The sequence below is a fragment of the Emydura macquarii genome, unplaced genomic scaffold (assembly GCF_026122565.2).
Source record: "Emydura macquarii macquarii isolate MOO-44397 ecotype Brisbane River unplaced genomic scaffold, CSIRO-AGI_Emac_v2 contig_3287, whole genome shotgun sequence".
NCBI lineage: Eukaryota > Metazoa > Chordata > Testudines > Chelidae > Emydura > Emydura macquarii.
Genome location: NW_027133424.1, coordinates 850,468 through 869,038, shown reverse-complemented (window position 1 = coordinate 869,038; position 18,571 = coordinate 850,468). Strand labels below are relative to the sequence as shown.

The 18,571-nt window shown below is 49.4% G+C and overlaps 1 protein-coding gene across 2 annotated transcripts in view; it reads right to left on the bottom strand.

Moving 5' to 3' along the window:
• Nucleotides 1-2,270: 2,270 nt before the first annotated feature.
• Nucleotides 2,271-18,571, bottom strand: part of UAP1 (UDP-N-acetylglucosamine pyrophosphorylase 1) — a 34,747-nt gene continuing 18,446 nt past the window's right edge. The window contains exons 5-10 of one of the 2 annotated variants that reach the window (XM_067532545.1): nucleotides 13,512-13,705; nucleotides 11,714-11,857; nucleotides 10,610-10,798; nucleotides 9,638-9,691; nucleotides 6,320-6,386; nucleotides 2,271-4,974 (exon numbers count right to left, since the gene is read on the bottom strand). In XM_067532545.1, the coding sequence (XP_067388646.1) occupies nucleotides 4,882-4,974; nucleotides 6,320-6,386; nucleotides 9,638-9,691; nucleotides 10,610-10,798; nucleotides 11,714-11,857; nucleotides 13,512-13,705 (741 nt within the window). In that variant the 3' untranslated portion in view covers nucleotides 2,271-4,881. The remainder of the gene's footprint in view (nucleotides 4,975-6,319; nucleotides 6,387-9,637; nucleotides 9,692-10,609; nucleotides 10,799-11,713; nucleotides 11,858-13,511; nucleotides 13,706-18,571) is intronic. The other variant, XM_067532546.1, reaches the window with a different exon arrangement.

Genomic DNA, 18,571 nt, shown 5'->3' with positions numbered 1-18,571 from the left:
ATCTCCATCCTTAGAGGTTTTTAAGGTGAGGCTTGACAAAGCCCTGGTTGGGATAATATAGCTGAGGTTAGTCCTGCTTTGAGCAGGGGGTTGGACTAGATGACCTCCTGAGGTCCCTTCCAACTCTAATATTCTATGATTCTATGTACCACGACCACCCAGCACTACACAAATCTGTCTAAATGTCTTGAGAAATCTGCTACCTTTGCACCTGGTAGGCAAGTCACCATGCGGTTCTCCCAGTCATAATAACCCAGCTATCTGTGTTCCTAATGATCCAATCCCCCATTACTATTACCTGGCTCTTCCTAATAATTGGTTTTCCCTCCCCCAGAGGGGTATCCTCAGTACAAGAGGACACCAGGCCATCATTGGGAAGACAGGTCCCAACTCTAGGATTGTTTGCCTCTGCTCCAGTTTGATGTTCTCCTTCCCTGAGACTTTCATCCTCGTCAATGGCAGAGGCTGTCAGACTGGGCGTAGGACCCAGAAAGTCTCACCTTTGTACCTCTCTGTCTCCTTGAGCTCCTCTGGTTCAGCTGCTCTGATCTCCAGAGCCTGTGCTTGGTCTCCAAAGGCCAGGAGCTCCTTACACTGAATGCACACATACGCCACATGCTCACAAGGCAGGTCATCAGACATGCTGCAGTCAGTGCAATACACTGGAGAGCCCCCCTCTGCTGCTGGACTTCTGTCTACATTTCTTTTACTCCTGCCGTCTTCTCTGGGGATAGGGGGTGTTGACTTACGTTTAGAGGCTATTAGGTGTATCTGGCTCTCATGCTCCCTCTAAACTCCCTTGCAAAACTCTTATCTGTTGCTTCTGTTTGCTAGCTTTATCTTTTCTTCTTTGGACAACCAGGGACTGCTTCCCTGCACACTGATATATTCTGGTGGCTCTGGTCCGTGGTATGCACCCTTAAACAGCTCAAGTTGGTTGACATGACAGACTTCTCCACATTTCTTTTGTTCCCTGTAACCTGAATGTATACCCAGATGAGCTCAGTTTGCTCACAACGTGAGGGGGGCCAAGCTCTTTATGACACAGGTAATGCTTCAGTACAGGCTATAACAGAAGCAGGACCTGGTTTTCTATTCTTTATTTTTCTTTTATTCCTTTGTTAATATAATTTTTGCTTTTCGTTTTGAGATTCCCAATTCTTTAGCACAAATATACCTGTTTGAGATGCTTTTGCAGTTTTTGCATAAAGACATTTTTTGTTTCCTTAACCTGTGCATTACTAGTTTTCCATAATAATTATACAGTTGAACCTCAGAGTTATGTACACCAGAGTTACGAACTGACTAGTCAACCACACACTCATTTGGAACTAGAAGTACGAAATCAGACAGCAGCAGCAACAAAAAAAAAAAAAAAAAAAAAAAACACACAGTATAGTACTGTTTTAAATGTAAGGATTTGACAAGGTAAGAAAACTGTTTCTGTGCTTGTTTCATTTAAATTAAGATGGTTAAAAGCAGCATTTTTCTTTTGCATAGTAAAGGTTCAAAGCTGTATTAAGTCAATGTAAATTTTTGAAAGAACCATAACATGTTGTTCAGAGTTACGAACAACCTCAATTCCAGAGGTGTTCGTACCTCTAAAGTTCTGCTGTACTGTTTGATGCCAAGACAGGTGTTCACAATGTTCTGAGAGATTTATTGCTTTACTCCCTACCTACCCCAGGGGCGCTCTGTTTTAGCAAGTTAGCAACACAATTTTTACCCAAGCTTCTCAGAGTTAATTTGCACGTTATAGCAATTAAACTTTGTTAATTATTTTAAAGCACAAACTTTAATAACCAATACATTTTTAAACACCAGACAAAACAAAATGGTATAAAAATTAAAGCAAAATGAAGTTTAAATGCAGGTATAAATAACCTTTGAGAGTAATAAACTCTTATGATATTAGCTTGTGCTTGGGAGATAAAGACAAATCTGCTGAAATATATATGTCTCATTATGTTGTACAATGTTAAAGCTAACCAAATACAGTTCTATTTTGAACATATTGGTTATAATTTAACTATACTTTAAATTTAATAAAGGTGCAACCAAGTTTATAACAAAAAATCATGATCTTGTTAATGTTTGTTTTCCATTAATATGAGAACTTTCCTCCCCACAGTTTAAAAAACTTTGTTTGCAATTGAATTATTCATTGAGGCAGAAATATGTATAAACTGACACCTTTTTGAGCTTTGCAGAAACTGAAGTGGTATTATGAAGTGCAACCATAATATCAAAATAGTGTGGTACCACTAATGTTAAAAATATATATTTTTATTATGCATGCAAAACTGATTTTTGGTGCAACAAAATAAAAGCAAAAAAGTCACATGACTCACAAAACATAACATAGGACAACATACATGACATAGGATGACTTAAAATTAAAGACAAAGGTGCCAAAATTGTTATATTTAAATATACAAGATGAAGCATTAAGAGTTAAAAATGACTACAGTGAGGTATGCTACAAAACAAAGTTAAATGAATTAAACATTTACGCAGGTTATTGGTTTCCTTTTTATTTAAAAACTTTTAATAAGAATTGATTAAAATCCTTATCAGTTTATTTGACCACTTGGTTGTATTATTTTAGTTAACTTAAGGCAACTTACATTACTTTACAATCCTTTTACCTTAAAAGTACTATTATACAGAAATAAGAAAAACCCACAGAGATATTAGTTAGTGTCTAGTTAAAAAAAAAAAAAAAAAAGCAAGAGTTTTAGGATCAAAAGCAGAGTTAGCATTCTGTTACTTAGCAGCCATAACTTCTTTAGCTATTGAATTGAAGGGTTACAATTGAATTACAATTGAAGGGATGGTCTAGATATTACTTAGTTCTGCCATGAGTGCAGGGGGCTGGACTAGATAACCTCTTGAGGTCCCTTCCAGCCCTGTGATTCTATGAATTATTCATTTTACTGGACTTATTTAAAGTAAAGCTTTTACCGTTTGCATTTTGGTAATTGGTTTCTTTTAGTTTCTCTGTCTCTTTCTGCAGTAGGGGTTTCTGTAATAACTACCACTGAGTTTTCTTAAATTGCAGGAAGGGCAGAACAGGTGGAATCGATATGGGGAAGAGGGAGGCAAAAGCCAAGGGACATTAATTAACTCTGCAAGGGCATTTCAAAGCACAGGCAGCAGCAGTGAATTCAGCAAACTGAGCCAGATGAAGAATACAAAAGAAAAAAGGAAAGGGTAAGGGTTTGCATAGAGAAAGGACATGAAAGAAAAACTGGAACCAAAAGTAAAAATATTAAGGGAAAGAAGGTGATATTATTGGCTCTGGGAGAGGAGAGTGGTTCTGTGCATTAGAGCAGGGGGTGCTGGGAGCCAGGATCTCTGGTTTTGATCCCAGCTCTGGGAGGAGAGTGGGGATTGCTACCTGACTCTGCAAAACCTGTATTTGTTCCCCAAGTGCTTCCTGCTTTTGTCTGCTTTCCAAATGGTTTACGGTAGTGCCCTTTCTTGCTTTGGTTAATAGGGTGTGCGGCACTGTATAAGTATCCATTCCTTTCTGCTCATTTTGTCTTCTCCTTTTAGCCTTTTCCCTCCATTTCCAATTTAAAGAGATTACATACAAGACTCCACGGATCACTTTTTGGATTGCCTTTAATGTGACCAAATCACTGCCATATCTATTATATACTGTATGACAACATGCTTTAAAGCTTCCTGTTTCTCCCTTTCATTTGCTTTGGCTTATATTATAGAGTTACACAGCGTTTTAGCACAACAGTGTTCTGTTGCAAATAGTTTGCCACTTTAACCTTTGCTTTATCTGGGCATTTTGCTCAGAAAACATTTTACTTGTAATTAATCTTTATATAGTCTTAAAGTCTGACTTTATGCCCAGAAGGCAGGTTTTGCTTTCCATAATCTTCATGAACTGGTTATTTGCCAAAGTAACAATATAATTTTTCCCCCACTTGGCAAGAACCTCTGAAGTCCAACCTCTGAGACTGCTCCTCCAAATCCAACTGGGTAGCTCATGTCCTCAGGACAAGCTGGTTTGACTGATGCTTGGCCAATGCCCCCTTCCTGGCTCATCAAATTATTGATTAATAGCATAACTAATTGATTTGGCTACACTTAGGGTTCATTATTAAGGACTTGTCTTCACTTCAAATGCTACAGCTGCACTGCTATAGCACGTCAGTGCAGACACTACCTATGCCAGTGGGAAGGGTTCTCCTGTCAGTACAGGTAATCCATCTCCCCAAGAATTTTTCCGTTGAGTCTACACCGGGGACTTTGGTTGACTTACCACCACCACTCAGCGGGTGGATTTTCCACTGCTGGACTGACATAGCCAAACCAACCTACCCCTCTTGTGTAGGCCAGGCTTAAGGATGTTCAAGGGGGCAACTAACCCCGCTTTGCTAAATTTATTGCCTAAAGACAAACAGCGTGACACAAAGAGGAGACATGCATGCCCTCCTTCCGGGAAGCAACTCTCATCTTGCAGCATCTTCACTTTTCACAGAAGGTGTGCTTCACAGATATGCCCTCATCCCACTTCTATTTATAGTGCGACTGGTTACCAACTAAATGCAGAACGAGGACACTGACATCAATCCCTTTTTTTTTTTTTTAAATAGTCAAGTATATTTGAGAAAAATAAAATTTAAGATGAACCCCTCCTTGTACCATAAAAACCCCACAGTACGTAATTATTTGTTTTTAAAACTAAAACATAGAAACCATCAATGTTCCATGAGCCAAATGGATTATCCCCTCTGGGTGAGATCAGAGGCCAAGACCAGCCCCCACCATTTACAGCTACAACCTTCATTTCTTTGGATTCACAGTCTGACGGCTGAAGTCACAAGCTATTCCAGGTCTGCTGGCTTCCTGCAGGAGAGTCTACACGTTGTTCTTCACCCGCTCATGGGTCCCATTCTCATCAATGATCAGCGGTGCATGAAATTCTTTATTTTCGACATATTTTTCCAGACCCTAAAAGAAAAAAAGCTGCTGTTAGGAAACAGGTCGCCACAGCCCAGTGGATTTAGCAGCATTAAGAATGGCTCTTCCTGCTAATCGACAAGAGGTAGATACTTAACCAAGTGAGGTGAGCAAATTAAAGCAAAGTTCCAGAGCAGAAAGCTTTGGTTAAATAGTTACTGTTCTGTGCCCATGGCAAGACAACTTTTACCTGCAATTTTGTAACCATCTTAACCTGTTATAAGATACAGGATTCTGTTTTGTCTAAACAGCTGGGCTTCTGCCACCACAGCTCTGGGGCATATCCCATCTACCATGCTGCCCAAGAGCAATTTTTCAGTGAATTCTGGAAGAGTTTGGGCAGCTTTCACAAAGTGCCCTGAGGACATGCATGCAGAGCAGCATCTGTGGCAAGACATTCTGGGATGTCCTCCTGCACAAGGAGGAACGGCCAACCCACTTATGCAAACATGGCTGGGGGGGGCTCCCATCTGCTCCACCCCCACTTGAACATATGGAACCAGTTACAGAAAGGCCACGTGTCACCCTGGGCCAGCTCACTGCCTCGATTCTTAGCCACCTTTGGACAAAGCTACTTAGAGCCAAGCATGGCGATCACTGATTACCAGTTTGGTTTAAAGGTATAGCGTGTACAGGACATGAGAGGTAACAGCTGTACTGAACTGAGGAGCGTGTAATGTCAGACGAAGGGGCTGCAGCTAGATTGCGTCCTGTGGACTGAATCGGTTCTTTCAAATAGATGCCAGCTTTGGACTGGCTGAGCTGGTCTTGACCAAACTCAAAGCAAGAGCTCGAAGCTGCAGAGACCCGTGTGACACTCTCTTCAGCTGTTAGGGGGTGGCCTACATAGAAGCCAGCACTATAGAGTCCTGTAAGGTGTTGCAGAACATTGCTACATCCAGTTATAGAGGGGCACACAGTGACAGTCCCGATAGCTGCAGATTCGCACTCTACAGCAGCAATATAGTTAAATGATTAACAGCTGAAGGAGCGAAGTTTCCAGAAGGCCAAAGCACATCTGCCTGCACAGCAGGTACACAAAGCAGGCTACACTAAGCATGGGAAGAGTCAAGCCCTGAGTAGAGAAACAATCCATCTCCAGAGCCTCAAGGATGCTATTTGCCCAATTCGGTAAAGCCCGGGTAACTTCACAGCAGGAGAGATTCTGGGTGTCTCTAACAAGCCAGCTCTCCTCCTCCCCGCCCCCGTCCCCCTTCAATTAAGGAGTCTACTAAGACAGATCATCACCTGCACAACCTCTCACTCCCCAGAAACCTCACTGAGCTAGGCAACAAATGTGTTTTCAGCTAAACAGAAACAAAACCAAAAAACTTACTTCTCCGCTGTAAGAGATGAGAGGAGAAATTTCACACTGGATTGGCAAGTCGTTAGCATCCTTCAAACTAAGGCAGAAAGAGAAAAGTCATGAGTGTTAAACAGATGCCACTAGTTGAGGTGACTGAGTGACAGCCTTGGAGAATTCAGCCCTTAAACACGAGCAGCTTTCCAGGTGTAAGTAAATGCACTTTGGGCAAGCAAGCCATGGGTGCACAGTAGCCCGATGCCAGTGCAAGGGACGAGCACAATGTGGTAAGGAACGAACATGCCTTCCAATGCCCGGCTCCCCCCCCCCGGAAGGTTACTGCTGTGCACTCAGGAATGATGCTTGCTAAGTCTGAGACAGAGGCAGTGACTGATTGGGGAAGAACAGAACCTGAGACCCAGCAGAGTGACCCAGTGTGACCCTGTTCTCATGTTCCCCACGGCCAGCCCCTCCACCATGTTCTCTCAGACAGCTTGTCTGTGAGGTTGCATGAGCTGCAGCCATTTCAAGGCGCCTGCCAGTCAGTGTCTGCTCAGACTGTCTCTGGAGCATGCAGGGAAGCCAGCCTAACCGCAGGGCTGTCCTCAGGCTAAGTCAAAAGCTGGAGGTGTGTTTTGGGCAGTAGGTGGTACATATGCTGTTTTGCTTCTTCTGACTCCAATAATTGCAGCAGAACTTTTTAGATGCATCTCAGCTTTTCTAAAAGGAAATTTCTTCCAGGAAGCCACGAGATGGATCAGTGTGAGCTTCCCACACAGATATTTTAAAAGGCTTTAAAGAGTACTGATCTCCTGTCTACTCTGCTGCCCCGCATTTATTCACCATTGTGTAGCTCTCAGATCCAGATTGCTCACTTTGTAAGTATCAGCCCAATGCCTGAAAGCCAGACACTACTCAGCATCAGGCAGGCAGCAGAAAGGCAGTTCTCAAGCAGTCCCGCACAGGGCTTGTCTACACTTAAAAAGCAACAGCGGCACATCTGTGCCACTGCAGTGCATCAGTGTAGACACTGCCTTCGCTGATGGGAACGGTTCTCCCATTGGCGTAGGTATCCACCTCCCTGAGGGGCAGCAGTTCGGTTGTTGGAAAAATTCTTCCTAGCGCAGTTTACATGGGAGCTTTGGTCAACTTAATGACATCATCATTCAGCCACATGGATTTTTCACAGCCCGAGCAATGTCGTTATGCCAACCTAATTTTCTAGTGAAGACCAGGCCTAAATCAACGAGGCTACTTCCAGAGCAAAGAGCTGCTCAGCCTGAGTTCAGTGGCTGAATCTGGCCCTGTATGTTTTCTGTTTCGTGTTGAGCCATGCTGATTCGGGCAGGGTTGGTCGTTACCTGACGCAGTGCAAGGGAGAACAGAATCCTACTCTCTCTGGGAGGCAGGCAGCATGGTCAGGGACTCAGGGCACCTGGGTTCTATCCCGAGCTGTGCCATTGACCTTCGGGGTGACCTAGGGGCAGTCCCACCACACCTCTGTGCCAGTCTCCCCAGCCCCCCACCTTTGCTCTGTCTGGTTAGACTAAGAGCTGCCACAGGGCAGGGGCTGGCTCACTTAGTCTGTACAGCATCTAGTACAATGGGTCCCCGCTCTCAGCTGTTTCTGTAATACAAATACCCATTTCGGCTGGCTCTGCAGAGCTGACAGTAGCAGAAAGGGCTTTATGTGAGCATTAAGTAATTTCTGGGTGAAAGGAAACATGTGCAGTAGACAGACTAAGCTCTCTGGGCAGGGACTGGCTTTGTGTTTGTACAGCACCTAGAGCATGCGTGTGCCTCTGGGTACTACTGCAGTACAAAGAGAAAGAGACCTCTCTTTAACCATACCCCTTTTCAGAGCAAGGGAGCCTCCAGAAATCTGCTTCAGCAAGGCCAGAACTCACGGCATGGCAGGACAGAATGGGAGAGGGAAATACGCTGGTTAGGTGGGGGGAACAGGGAAAAGCAGCAGTCTACATGTGAAGGACCAGGACATGAGCATGTCAGACGCAGCAACTGACTCTTGATATGAGAGGGTACGTGGAGGACAGTGCTGATGACTGAATGAGAAGTCAGGATGATCTAGCACAGCTAGGGGTGTTTGCAGACATCAGCAGGGCATCCTCTCCCAGCCCTTAACCCCTAGGAGGGAAAGGAAAAGTTTGAATTCAGGCTGTTGGCAAAGTTGACCACAAGTTACGGAGCAAAGTGGGTGTGTTATTCTGATGAAAGGTCAAGGGATTGGATGTTTTCACCTCATTTGCTGGTTAATGTTGTGACTGACAGTCCTTAGCACCCGACACAGACCAAGCAGTTAAGGGGGGAGGGGGTGAGTGTCTCTCTCTCAGCCCAGCTCTTAGCTCCTAATCAAACACCATATCTTCACTGAAGGTGGTGTGTCAGACACCAGCACCATCTGTGTGTGAATGAATCACAGACATGCCGTTTTCCTGCAAGCAGCAAGTCTGAGTGACCTGTTCCCCAAAGAGCCCGTAACCCTGCAGGCCCAGGACAGGTCTTATCTCAAGCACAGACAGTACAAGGCTCATGTGGAAACAGTCCCAATTCCTAGCTTTCTAACCTAAGGAAACCATTGGCCAGTTGGATTCCCCAGCAGGAGACGAACACTGACGGGGATGGATGGTCTCCGTTACACAGACTCTCTAGAAGTACAAACTCAAATAGTAGCAGGCTCAGCCGAGCCCTTCACTGGCAGCTAGAGCTCCAAACCGTGTCTGGTGCAGAAAGAACTGTGACAGAAGCCACAACTAAGCCCGTCTGCTTCGCGAGGACCTGAAGTGCTACCTTGCCATTTTTACACTGTTCGCGCTCTCACCTGTTCCCCATGTGTATTGGCTTGAGATCCACTTACGAGAAAGGCAGCACAGCCACAGAAGGGAGCTGGAATCTTTCCTGGCTCCTGCATCAGCAAAACTATAAACCCAAATTCCAACTACCAGGTTAAGTTCTGCCTCAAGTTATACCCCTCACCCTTCGTGAGGAGAGGAGCAGTAGGAATTACCACACACAGGCCTGGACACGAGATCGGTCCCAGCAAGAACACACGGAATAGTAGAAATCATTGCATTTTGGCTCCAGCTACTGTAAGAAGCAACAGCTAGAGGATTCTTTAGCAAGACATGCTCTCCATTTCCCAGCATGCACCCTGGCTACCATTCCGTTAGTAGCTCCCAACCAGAGGCCAGTCACCATGAAAGCAGTGCACACTACCAATCCTGACCTGCCACTCACCAGGTACCGGGCCTGGCTGTGAAATGCAGAGCTTGTTAGTCCCTAAGCGCAGCCCCATCACCATGCATGGCACACAGCCTAGCACTGGATATTTACTTGTAATTGGCATCGGCTGTGATGGCGTCTGGCATTCCATTTGTGAAGCTGTCACTGGGAATAAAGAAGGGTTAATGAGGACGGAAACAAACTGAAATGGAACAAAACCATGTCAGGAGGTAAAGCTGTTCAGCCTCTTCCTGGAACCCCCTGCAGTGAGCTGGTGAGAGGGAGGGCCAGCTGCAGAGGGCACAACTGCCAGAGAGGATACAGAAAAGCTCTAGCCGTGCGTTAGGGTGGGCTGTGTCAGAGAATTCTAGTGATCTCTTCCCTGCACTGAGCAAACTCAGCCCCACTGAGGCCAGCCTCACCAGCTAGTCAGGAGCCAGGGCAGGACAGCTTGCACAAGCAAAGCTGAATGCAGCTCTCCTTAATGCAAAGCTCGGCCTACAGGAGACTAGAGGTGATGCACTGATCTCCACAGCTGCACCTCTGCCCATAGCAGTGGCCATGGACCACATCGCAGAGCTCTGTAAGCCACATTTCTCCTGTGAGTGGCACCTTGACCACCATGGAGTAGTGACCAAGTCGCTGTCAGCCAGATAACGAGTCTGCACAGGCTCTCAGGGGCTCGGTTTGCGGGTCTCTGAATAGTGGCACACCGCTGGGAACTATTTGCTAGTATTTCCTCTGTTCTGAATCCACGGGATGAAAAGGATTCTCTTCGGTGTAGACAGGCTGGTCATTGCCCCTACTCAGACAAGCACCTGGCTGCATAACATAACTGTCAGCTAGACTACACAAGTCAGGCATGGGCGGCCAAGTGTCTCTAAAAGGTACTTTAAATCCTGAAGGTGCATAGAGCCCTCCACGGTAGGACAGCCCCATTGGTGACTGTCAGGAAATGGCTAGTCGTGGGAGCACGAGAGAGATCGCAAACTGGGAAAAGATGTCTGCACTCAGCTCTCCCCAGCCATTTAGAAGAGAAAGGAGCCTGCTCTGTGGGCTGCAGAGGAGCTAACAGCTACTTACCGAGGAATCGCAGGGAGGCGGGTGCCATTTTCATCCACAAAGTGGCCCCCAGCATTGAGGACCCAGCAATGGTGCAGTGACATGAGGGCATGTCGGGCAGTGGTGGGGTTGTCTTTCCCATTCTGACTGTCTGCATTCTTCAGAGGAGAGAATTCATCTTCACGCAGCACTTCATACACCACAAACTTCCTATGCGGGGACAGGGCAGGGAACAGCTCAGTGTCAAAAGAGAAGAGCTTTGCTAGTGATTCTCACTAGTCACCCAGATCTTAAAGCCTGGGCCCCACTGTATGTCCTGCTCTGAGTGTGGGGAGCACGAGCCAGGCTCGTTGTTGATGGACCTGACTTTCATCAGTACAGAGACCGCTCTGGCCTGTCTGACGAACTCCAGGACGCAGGCTGTTCACAGCCCAGGCTGAGGATGTAAGCGAGACGGCTGGCAATGCACAAGAGAAGCTCTTCGCCCAGTTCCAGAACAGTCTGCCTCGGAAGAGGGGCTTTCTGGCCCCACTCCCATTGGCGAGTGAGATAATAGCGTGAGCTGGTTGTGGCAATCTGAGGCAGGGAGCAGCAGCAGCTCACAATGGGAGACCATGTGGGGGCTGGAGAAGGAAGCACAGAACTTTCCAAAGCAGCAAAGCTCTTGGCTGCAAAGCAGCGCAGCGTGCGCCAGACAAGGCTGCAAGGAGGCAAACGAGCAAACCAGGGAACAAAGCCTGGGCAGAACTCAGAGCAGGACTGGGCACCAAAATGCAGCCCCTGGACTGGCTCTTCCAGCTGGCCCTAAGTCCTTGTGTGTACCAGCCAGAGCCACGGCAGGGATACAGCTCTTCCTGACACTGCTGAGAGCCATGTTGTCTGCATGGGGCAGTGCGGCCCTCTGCACTGTTTGCAATGGAGTCCAGAGCATAACCCGCCCTCTTCAAGCCCCCAAGCCTCACCGTCTGTGTTAGGAGACCCCTGCTGCAGAGCCAGCCAGGTTCTCCGGGTTGGGCTGTATCATACCCACCCAGACATGCCCCACTCCTCCTGGGAGCAGCCCCGGGAAGAGGGTACAGCAGTACTCTGCCGTCCGTTTAACCAGCTGCAGAACCCAGGGCGTACTTGGCAAACTGGAAGATGTCAAAGACAAACTTCTCCATCTTGATCCCGTTAGGTTTGTTCGGCTTGATGAGCTGCCCACTGGCGATGTCCATGTACGGAATCTTCTTCTGCGCCACATGGTGCTTCAGCTGTGGCTCGTAAGTGCTAGTGGGGCAAGAGAGGGGCATCAGAGGATCCTACAGTGAGAAGGCAGGGCTCCAGCCACCCGTCCTCCAGTCACCCTGGCACAGGAGCAGCCGCATAGTCCTGAGATGCATAGTCCTCCCAGCTTCCTCCTCCTCCTCCTCCCCCATCCTCCCCAGTCGCACATTTTGCTTGCCCTGTGGCCAGAGTACAAAAAAAAAAAAAGATTCCCTAAGACCTGCCTCCTTCTGTGGTCCCCCTTTTATGCCCCCTAGATCAAACCCACTCCCCTCTATCCTGGCTTTTGGGGGTGTTGGCAAGCTCCCACATCTCCTCTGCAGGCTGTGCAGCTGGAGCACAGGAAGCCCAGAGACCTCAGTGCTTCCACCTCCTCGTGGAAGGCGGGAGAACAAGAGCAGAGCAAGCTGGTGGGGACAGAGCATGAGACGGTGACAAAGCACAGTGCTGTGCACACAACGCCCTGGGGGATTTGTGGAGGGGAAGTGAACATACATGCAGGACCAGCTCTTGGCCCTTGCTCCAGTATTTTATTGGCTGCACATACACATCCTAGCGCCAGTTCCCGGACAGTCCAATTGGGTTTCAATCCTTACTAATCATGCTTTGGTTTCTAGAAGCAATATTGGTTTTGTTTCCTTATTTACCTGTCAGTGACTGTCCCAGTGCCTATATTCCCAGCCCCATGAGACTCCTCTCACCTGCCCCACATCCACAAAACATAGTCCATTTAAATGAAGGAATGAAGCGGTATTAGTAGTCCCCCTCTTGCCAGGGACAGACAACATATAGGGGGAAGGCAGAGAGGCTTAGGTGGTGGACAGCAAGAAGAACAACTGTAAAGCACAGACAGCTGGGGGACTAACGGTGTGATGTCTGCTCCAAGGAGCAGCAACTGTGTGAATGCACAGGCCAGAAGGCCCGAGGCTACAGGAATGGCAGCAATGCACAGCCCAGCTGGTCACTGCTCACTGAGGCCAGACTCAGATCAGGGCAGGGTGGGATCATGGGCCTGGGCACAGAGGGGTTACAATTCATTCTGGACTGAATGGGAACAAGACCATCATGCCTGGACTCGCAATCTCCGTCTGCAAGGGGCCCTTGTTCCCGGAGAGGAGGGCTCCACCCCCAGCAAGGCAGGAACTTCGCGCAAGCAGAAGTAGTTTGCCATTTTACCCCATGTTTCTTCAAGGCCAGGCTTTGGCTTGCTGGTTCGGAGAGCTTGCTCTACAGTCAGAGCAACACCAGTGGGGTTCACCACCTATCTGGCAAGTTTCTGCTTCCCGAGGGGTGTCACAAAGTTCAGGGAACAGCCTCATTCTGACCAGAGGACTGCCTACTGCTTACCTCCGGGAGCCTGGATTTTACCGCAGACGCTGAGCGGGGACAGCACCACGGGGCTGCTGCTGAGGGAAGGTGGCTAGGAGAAAGAGGGCTAGGAAAAGAAAACGCTAGTGCCCGCAGGAGACACTCAGGCCCACCACTCTTCCCACTCCGCTTTGGCAAAGCTGCCAAAAAGTGTTTCAAGAAAAGAAAGCGAGATGCTGCCCACAAGCTTTGGCCTGACGGCCAGGGAATCAGGCTAGATGCCATGTCCAAGCTCTTTTCTCAGACACTGCATTCATATACAGCCCTGCCCCACCCAGCGTGCCCATACTTGACAATGTCTCTCAGGAAGGGCAACGTGAGGTAGTGATTGGCGATGTTGCCTGCGTTGAACAGCAGCCGGCCATCGGGGCTGCGTTTCTGTGCCGTGGCCAGGGAGATCTCGCTGTACTCCACCACCTGGTACATGCCGTCCACTCTGCACACCACGCCCACAGGCTCCAGGGGGTTGGTCTTCTCCACCACCTGCCAGGGAACATACAGGAAACTCAGCTGCAAGGGCATTTGGCCCTGGGGAAAAGGGGTTAGCCCAGCCAGTGCAGACGGGCATGGATGGAAGCCCCTTGCACAGGGGCTCACAGCTTTTGCCCTGGCAATTTTTAGGTGACGTTTTTGTCCTTAGAAAAAAGGGAGAGTAAATCGGCCCCCTATACCCCAATCCATTCTACAGCTCTGCCTCTCACCCAGCCTTTTGTCCCCTGCACGTGCATCCCTGGCATCTGTCCCTCTCCCTCCCATGCTACCCACTCCTTTGGTTCCTTCCCCCAGGAGCAGACTTCTCTTCTAGGAGAAGGAAAGGAGTTCACCCCTATGGCCAGCTCCGGCCATGAGAGGACAGACAACCGCTGAACCAGCTGCGGCAGTGGGCAGGATGCTCCATGCTTGCAGTGCCCATGGAGAATCATCAGCGGACATGGTGCTGGGGAGAGAAAACGGAGCAGGGGGGGGCCTGCCCTTTGGGCAGCAGATGTGTGGGAGTGGAGTGAGACCATCCAGCCACGCTTCAGCAGGCCTTGCCCACCAGGCTAATCTGCTAAGGTGGCAGTTCTCAGCCAGCCCTGTGGCAACTGGCAGCTCAGCCAGGTAGTGAGCGCTAGAGAATCCAGCCCCATCGCTGGAATTCGAAGGCACTTGTCCACTACGTTAGGCTTTCTGAAAACCTGGCCTGGTGGCCAGGGGGGGTGGGAGACACGATGACAAGCTTTCCTCAGGCTGCAGGTCCTGGTGCTGGCTCCCCCTCATGCTCTTCAGCAGAAGTGGCTAGGTGCAAATAAAAATGGCTGGCACAAGGGGCTTCTCTGCTACTTACGAGCAGAAGCAGGCATGCCCTGCAGGCACTTCCACTGAGATCTTTCGTTAGAGATGGATGCAGTAAGTCACGGCAGACACTTTTACAGCCCCCAGCATATTTGATGCGTGGCAGTGGGAGGCTGGGAAGCCCCTTGTGGCCCTAGAGAAGAGTCTTAAAGGGTAACGCTGAGTGTCCACCATCCAGGGCACTCCCCACACAGAACTACACCATAACAGGCCTACCTATGAGGACAGGGGTGGGGAAAAGCAGTGTCTCCTCGCCTGCTGGGAATCTGAAGGCCATTCTGGTACAATGTGAAGAATCAGATCACAAGTGATTTGAGGGGATGATGGGGTCTAGCACTGCCACTGTGGGGGAGGAAGCTCCTCTCACACCCACGTAGTCTGTACCTAGCAAAGCAGCTGCACCACACACATGGTGCACAGAGAGGAGAACGAGTCAAATTCAAAGCTGCAGTTGCTGGGGGTGCCTGCTACCATGTGATGTCTGGATATTGAACGTGCAATGGAATGCCCATAGCGCCCCTACTACACCACGGGAGAAAGGGGCACAGACTTGGCACAAATAACTCCGTGCCTTTCATGCAGGAATCACAAGGTTAAATCTCACCCCAGCACGGTGAGGAAAGGCATTTTTACAGGTAAATAAGCTGAGAAAGATGTGAAGCGACTAAGCCCAAGTCACACAGCAAGGGCTTGTCTACACAAGTTGCTCCAGGTGACATTGGTTTAGATCAATTGGAGCAACTTGTGTTAGCACATCTATTGGTTTTAAATTATTGGGATGGGTTAGCTTGCAGATATAAGTTTATAACTTCAAGCTAAGCCTAAACCAGATTTAAAAACAGATACAAGAATGTCTACACCCAAAGTTGCACTGATTAAACTAAGCAGGTATAAAAATCACATTTCCTTACAACTTTGGATGTAGTCCCAACTCTAGGGCAGAAATGGGAAGAGAAGCCAGGAATTGCAATTGTAGGTCCCCATCTATGCATGAGTCCTTGCCTCCCTGCTATTCTAAAAGGCTTGCTGTTCAATAAATGCAGCTATGACAGGGTCTACATTCCCATTATGATGTTGATGTTCAATTGGCTGATAAAAGGCCAGGCCAGTTAGGAGTTTTTTTTTTGTTTTTGTTTTTTTTAACTAGAACCAAGTTCACTGAGAAACAGTTCAGAGACATTACTTCAGCCAGCCACACAGCCACAGGTCACCCCCTGCAACACAACAGTCCACAGCTGCCTTTAGAAAACTCAGAAAAGAATAAGAACCGGGTCCAGGTTCACCTATCCCACAGAGATAGCATGTGGTCCCAGAAGCATGGGAATGTGCATCGGGTATTATATTATGTCTGGGCTTCCATTATAACCCATTATTTTCAAATGTTCATTGCCCCCTGAAAAGGTTACTTACCAGTAACTGTTGTTCTTCGAGATGTGTTGCTCATGTCCATTCCAATATAGGTGTGTGCACGACACAGTGCATGGTTCCCGGAGCTTTTTTCCCCTTAGCAGACCCCATGGGGCCGGCTCTGGTGCCCCCTGGAGTGCCCTGCACATGCCGCAGCACATGAAGCACTTCCGGCCCTACGCCCCCTCAGTCCCTTCTTTCTGCCAACTCCGACAGCGGGGACGGGGGGTGGGTGTGGAATGGATATGAGCAACACATCTGGAAGAACAACAGTTACTGGTAAGTAACCCTGTTTTCTATCTTCGAGTGATTGCTCATATCCATTCCAATACATGTGATTAAATAGCCATACCTCGGAGGTGGGTAGGAGTTACCGGTGAGCTACCCTCAGCACGGCTCTGCTGAATCCTACGTCTTCTCTCGCCTGCTGAATGATGGTGTAGTGGGACATGAAGGTGTGGACCGACAACCAGGTGGCGGCTTTGCAGGTGTCCTGCAGGGGCACACTCTCCAGAAAAGCTGCAGACAAGGCCTTAGCTCTGGGTGAATGCGCTGTGATGACACCCGGCAGTGGCACAGTCGCCTGCTCATAGTAGCAGTTGATGCAGGATATGATCCACGCGGAGATGTGCTGGGTGGAAACCGGTGATCTGTTCATCTGGTGTGTCCCCCCCCGGCGGCGAGGAGCTGCGCCGATTTCCAGAACGGCCATGTCTTCGATGTAACAGGCCAGGCTCGTCTCGCGTCTAGTGAATGCCATCTCCAAACCCAGACCACGGTTTGGAAAACACAGGGAGAGATCAATCGTGGTTACAGCGAGGTTGGGAAATCAATCCATAGTATAGAATAGTGTGAAAGGGGGCTCTGAGGTCAAGGCCCTAATTTTGGAGACCCCCCCAAGCTGAGGTAATGGCCGCCCAGAAGGCTACCCTCCATGAAGCGCGGCAGAGGGCGTGAAGCCATGAGTTCCAAGGGGGAGGGCCCTATGAGTCTCGAGAGGACCAGGCTGATATCCCAGGGAGGCACCGGGTTGCGGACCTGGGGATACCGCCTCTCCACCCCCTTGAACACCCTGACCAACATGGGATGGGAGAACAGGGATCTCCCCGCTAGCGGGTGATGGAAGGCCAAAATAGCTGCCAAGTGGACCGTCAACTAGGCCAGCACCAGACCCCGGAGTACTCCAGGGTTGCCTGAAGAAGCAAGAGGCTGGTGGAATGCCCCGGGACTCCGCCCAAGAGGTAAACCACATCCACTTAGCCTGATACACGACCTGTGTAGAAGGGTCCCTGCTGCCCAGCAGGAGTTGTGGGACCTGCACCGCGCAGGCCCCTCTACCTCCATCAGCCACAGAGCCTCCCGGCCATGAGCTGCAGGGAATCCAGGACCGGGTGCAACAGGCGACTGTGGTCCTGGGAGAGACGGTCATGCTGCCTCGGGAATCCCATGGGTGGGGTGAATGAAAGGTCCAGCAGCATGCTGAGCCAGCATTGGCTCTGTCAGGCCTGAGCAGTGAATATGACATCTGCCCTGTCCCCGTTTATGTTCAGTAAGACCTTTGGCAGGAGTGGAGTGGGCGGGAACGCATACCTGAGGGTCCCAGTCCCATTACTGAGGAACGTATCTGAAACCAACCCAGTCTCATGACCCCAGCACAAGCCGAGCCTTGGCACCGCGCATTCCAAACCAACACGAACAGATCCAGATGTGGGACACCCCACTTCTGGAGGATCGCAGTCACTACCCGAGTGCAGCGACCAGTCGTGGTGGGGTAGAAACGACCTGTTGAGGCGATCCGCCTTGTCGCTCCTCACCCCCATGAGGTGAAAGGCAGCCCAGCGGAGTCGAGCCTCACGGCAAAGCCCCATGGACAGGTAGCTTCCTTGCAGAGAGCGGAGGAGCATGCCCCTCCCTGCCTCTTTATGTAAAAATGGGTGCGGTGTTGTCTGGCAGCGCCTGCACCACTCTGCCCGTGAGGAATCAGAGGAACAGCCTGCACACTAGGCAAATGGTGCTGAGCTCCTCCCCTGACCAGAGCCCCCGAGTGCTCAGGTTGGCACTGATGTGGGCTCCCATCCCACATACGAGCTGTCGGAGATTAAGGTGACTGACAGGACCAGTTCCGTGAAAGGAATGACCTGCCCTACTGCCCTGGGGAATGTCCACCAGTCTAGGGAGGCTAGGGCAGGTGGGATACTGGACCACCCAATTCAGTGGGTGTCTGCTCGGCCCATATACCGAGGCCAGCCATGCCCAAAGCAGCCTGTGCCTCAGGTGAGCTAGCCTCACTATGCACATGCAGGCCGCCACGTGGCCTAACAGCAGTAGGCAGTGCCTGGCTGTTGTCATGGGGCCTCGGTGCAGCTGGAGATGAGAGAGACCAACATCCCAAAACGTGGCTGAGGCAGGAAGGCTCTGGCCTGGGAAGCGTCCAGGGTGGCCCCCATGAATTGTGTGTGTTGCACTGGGGTTAGTGTAGACTCCTGCTCGTTTATGAGCAGTCCCAGCCTGCTGCAAGTGGAGCAAGTGAGGGTCACTCTCTCCTGCACTTGGAACCTGGACCTGCCAATCATCCAGGTAAGGGAAGATTTGCACTCTTATGCCTCA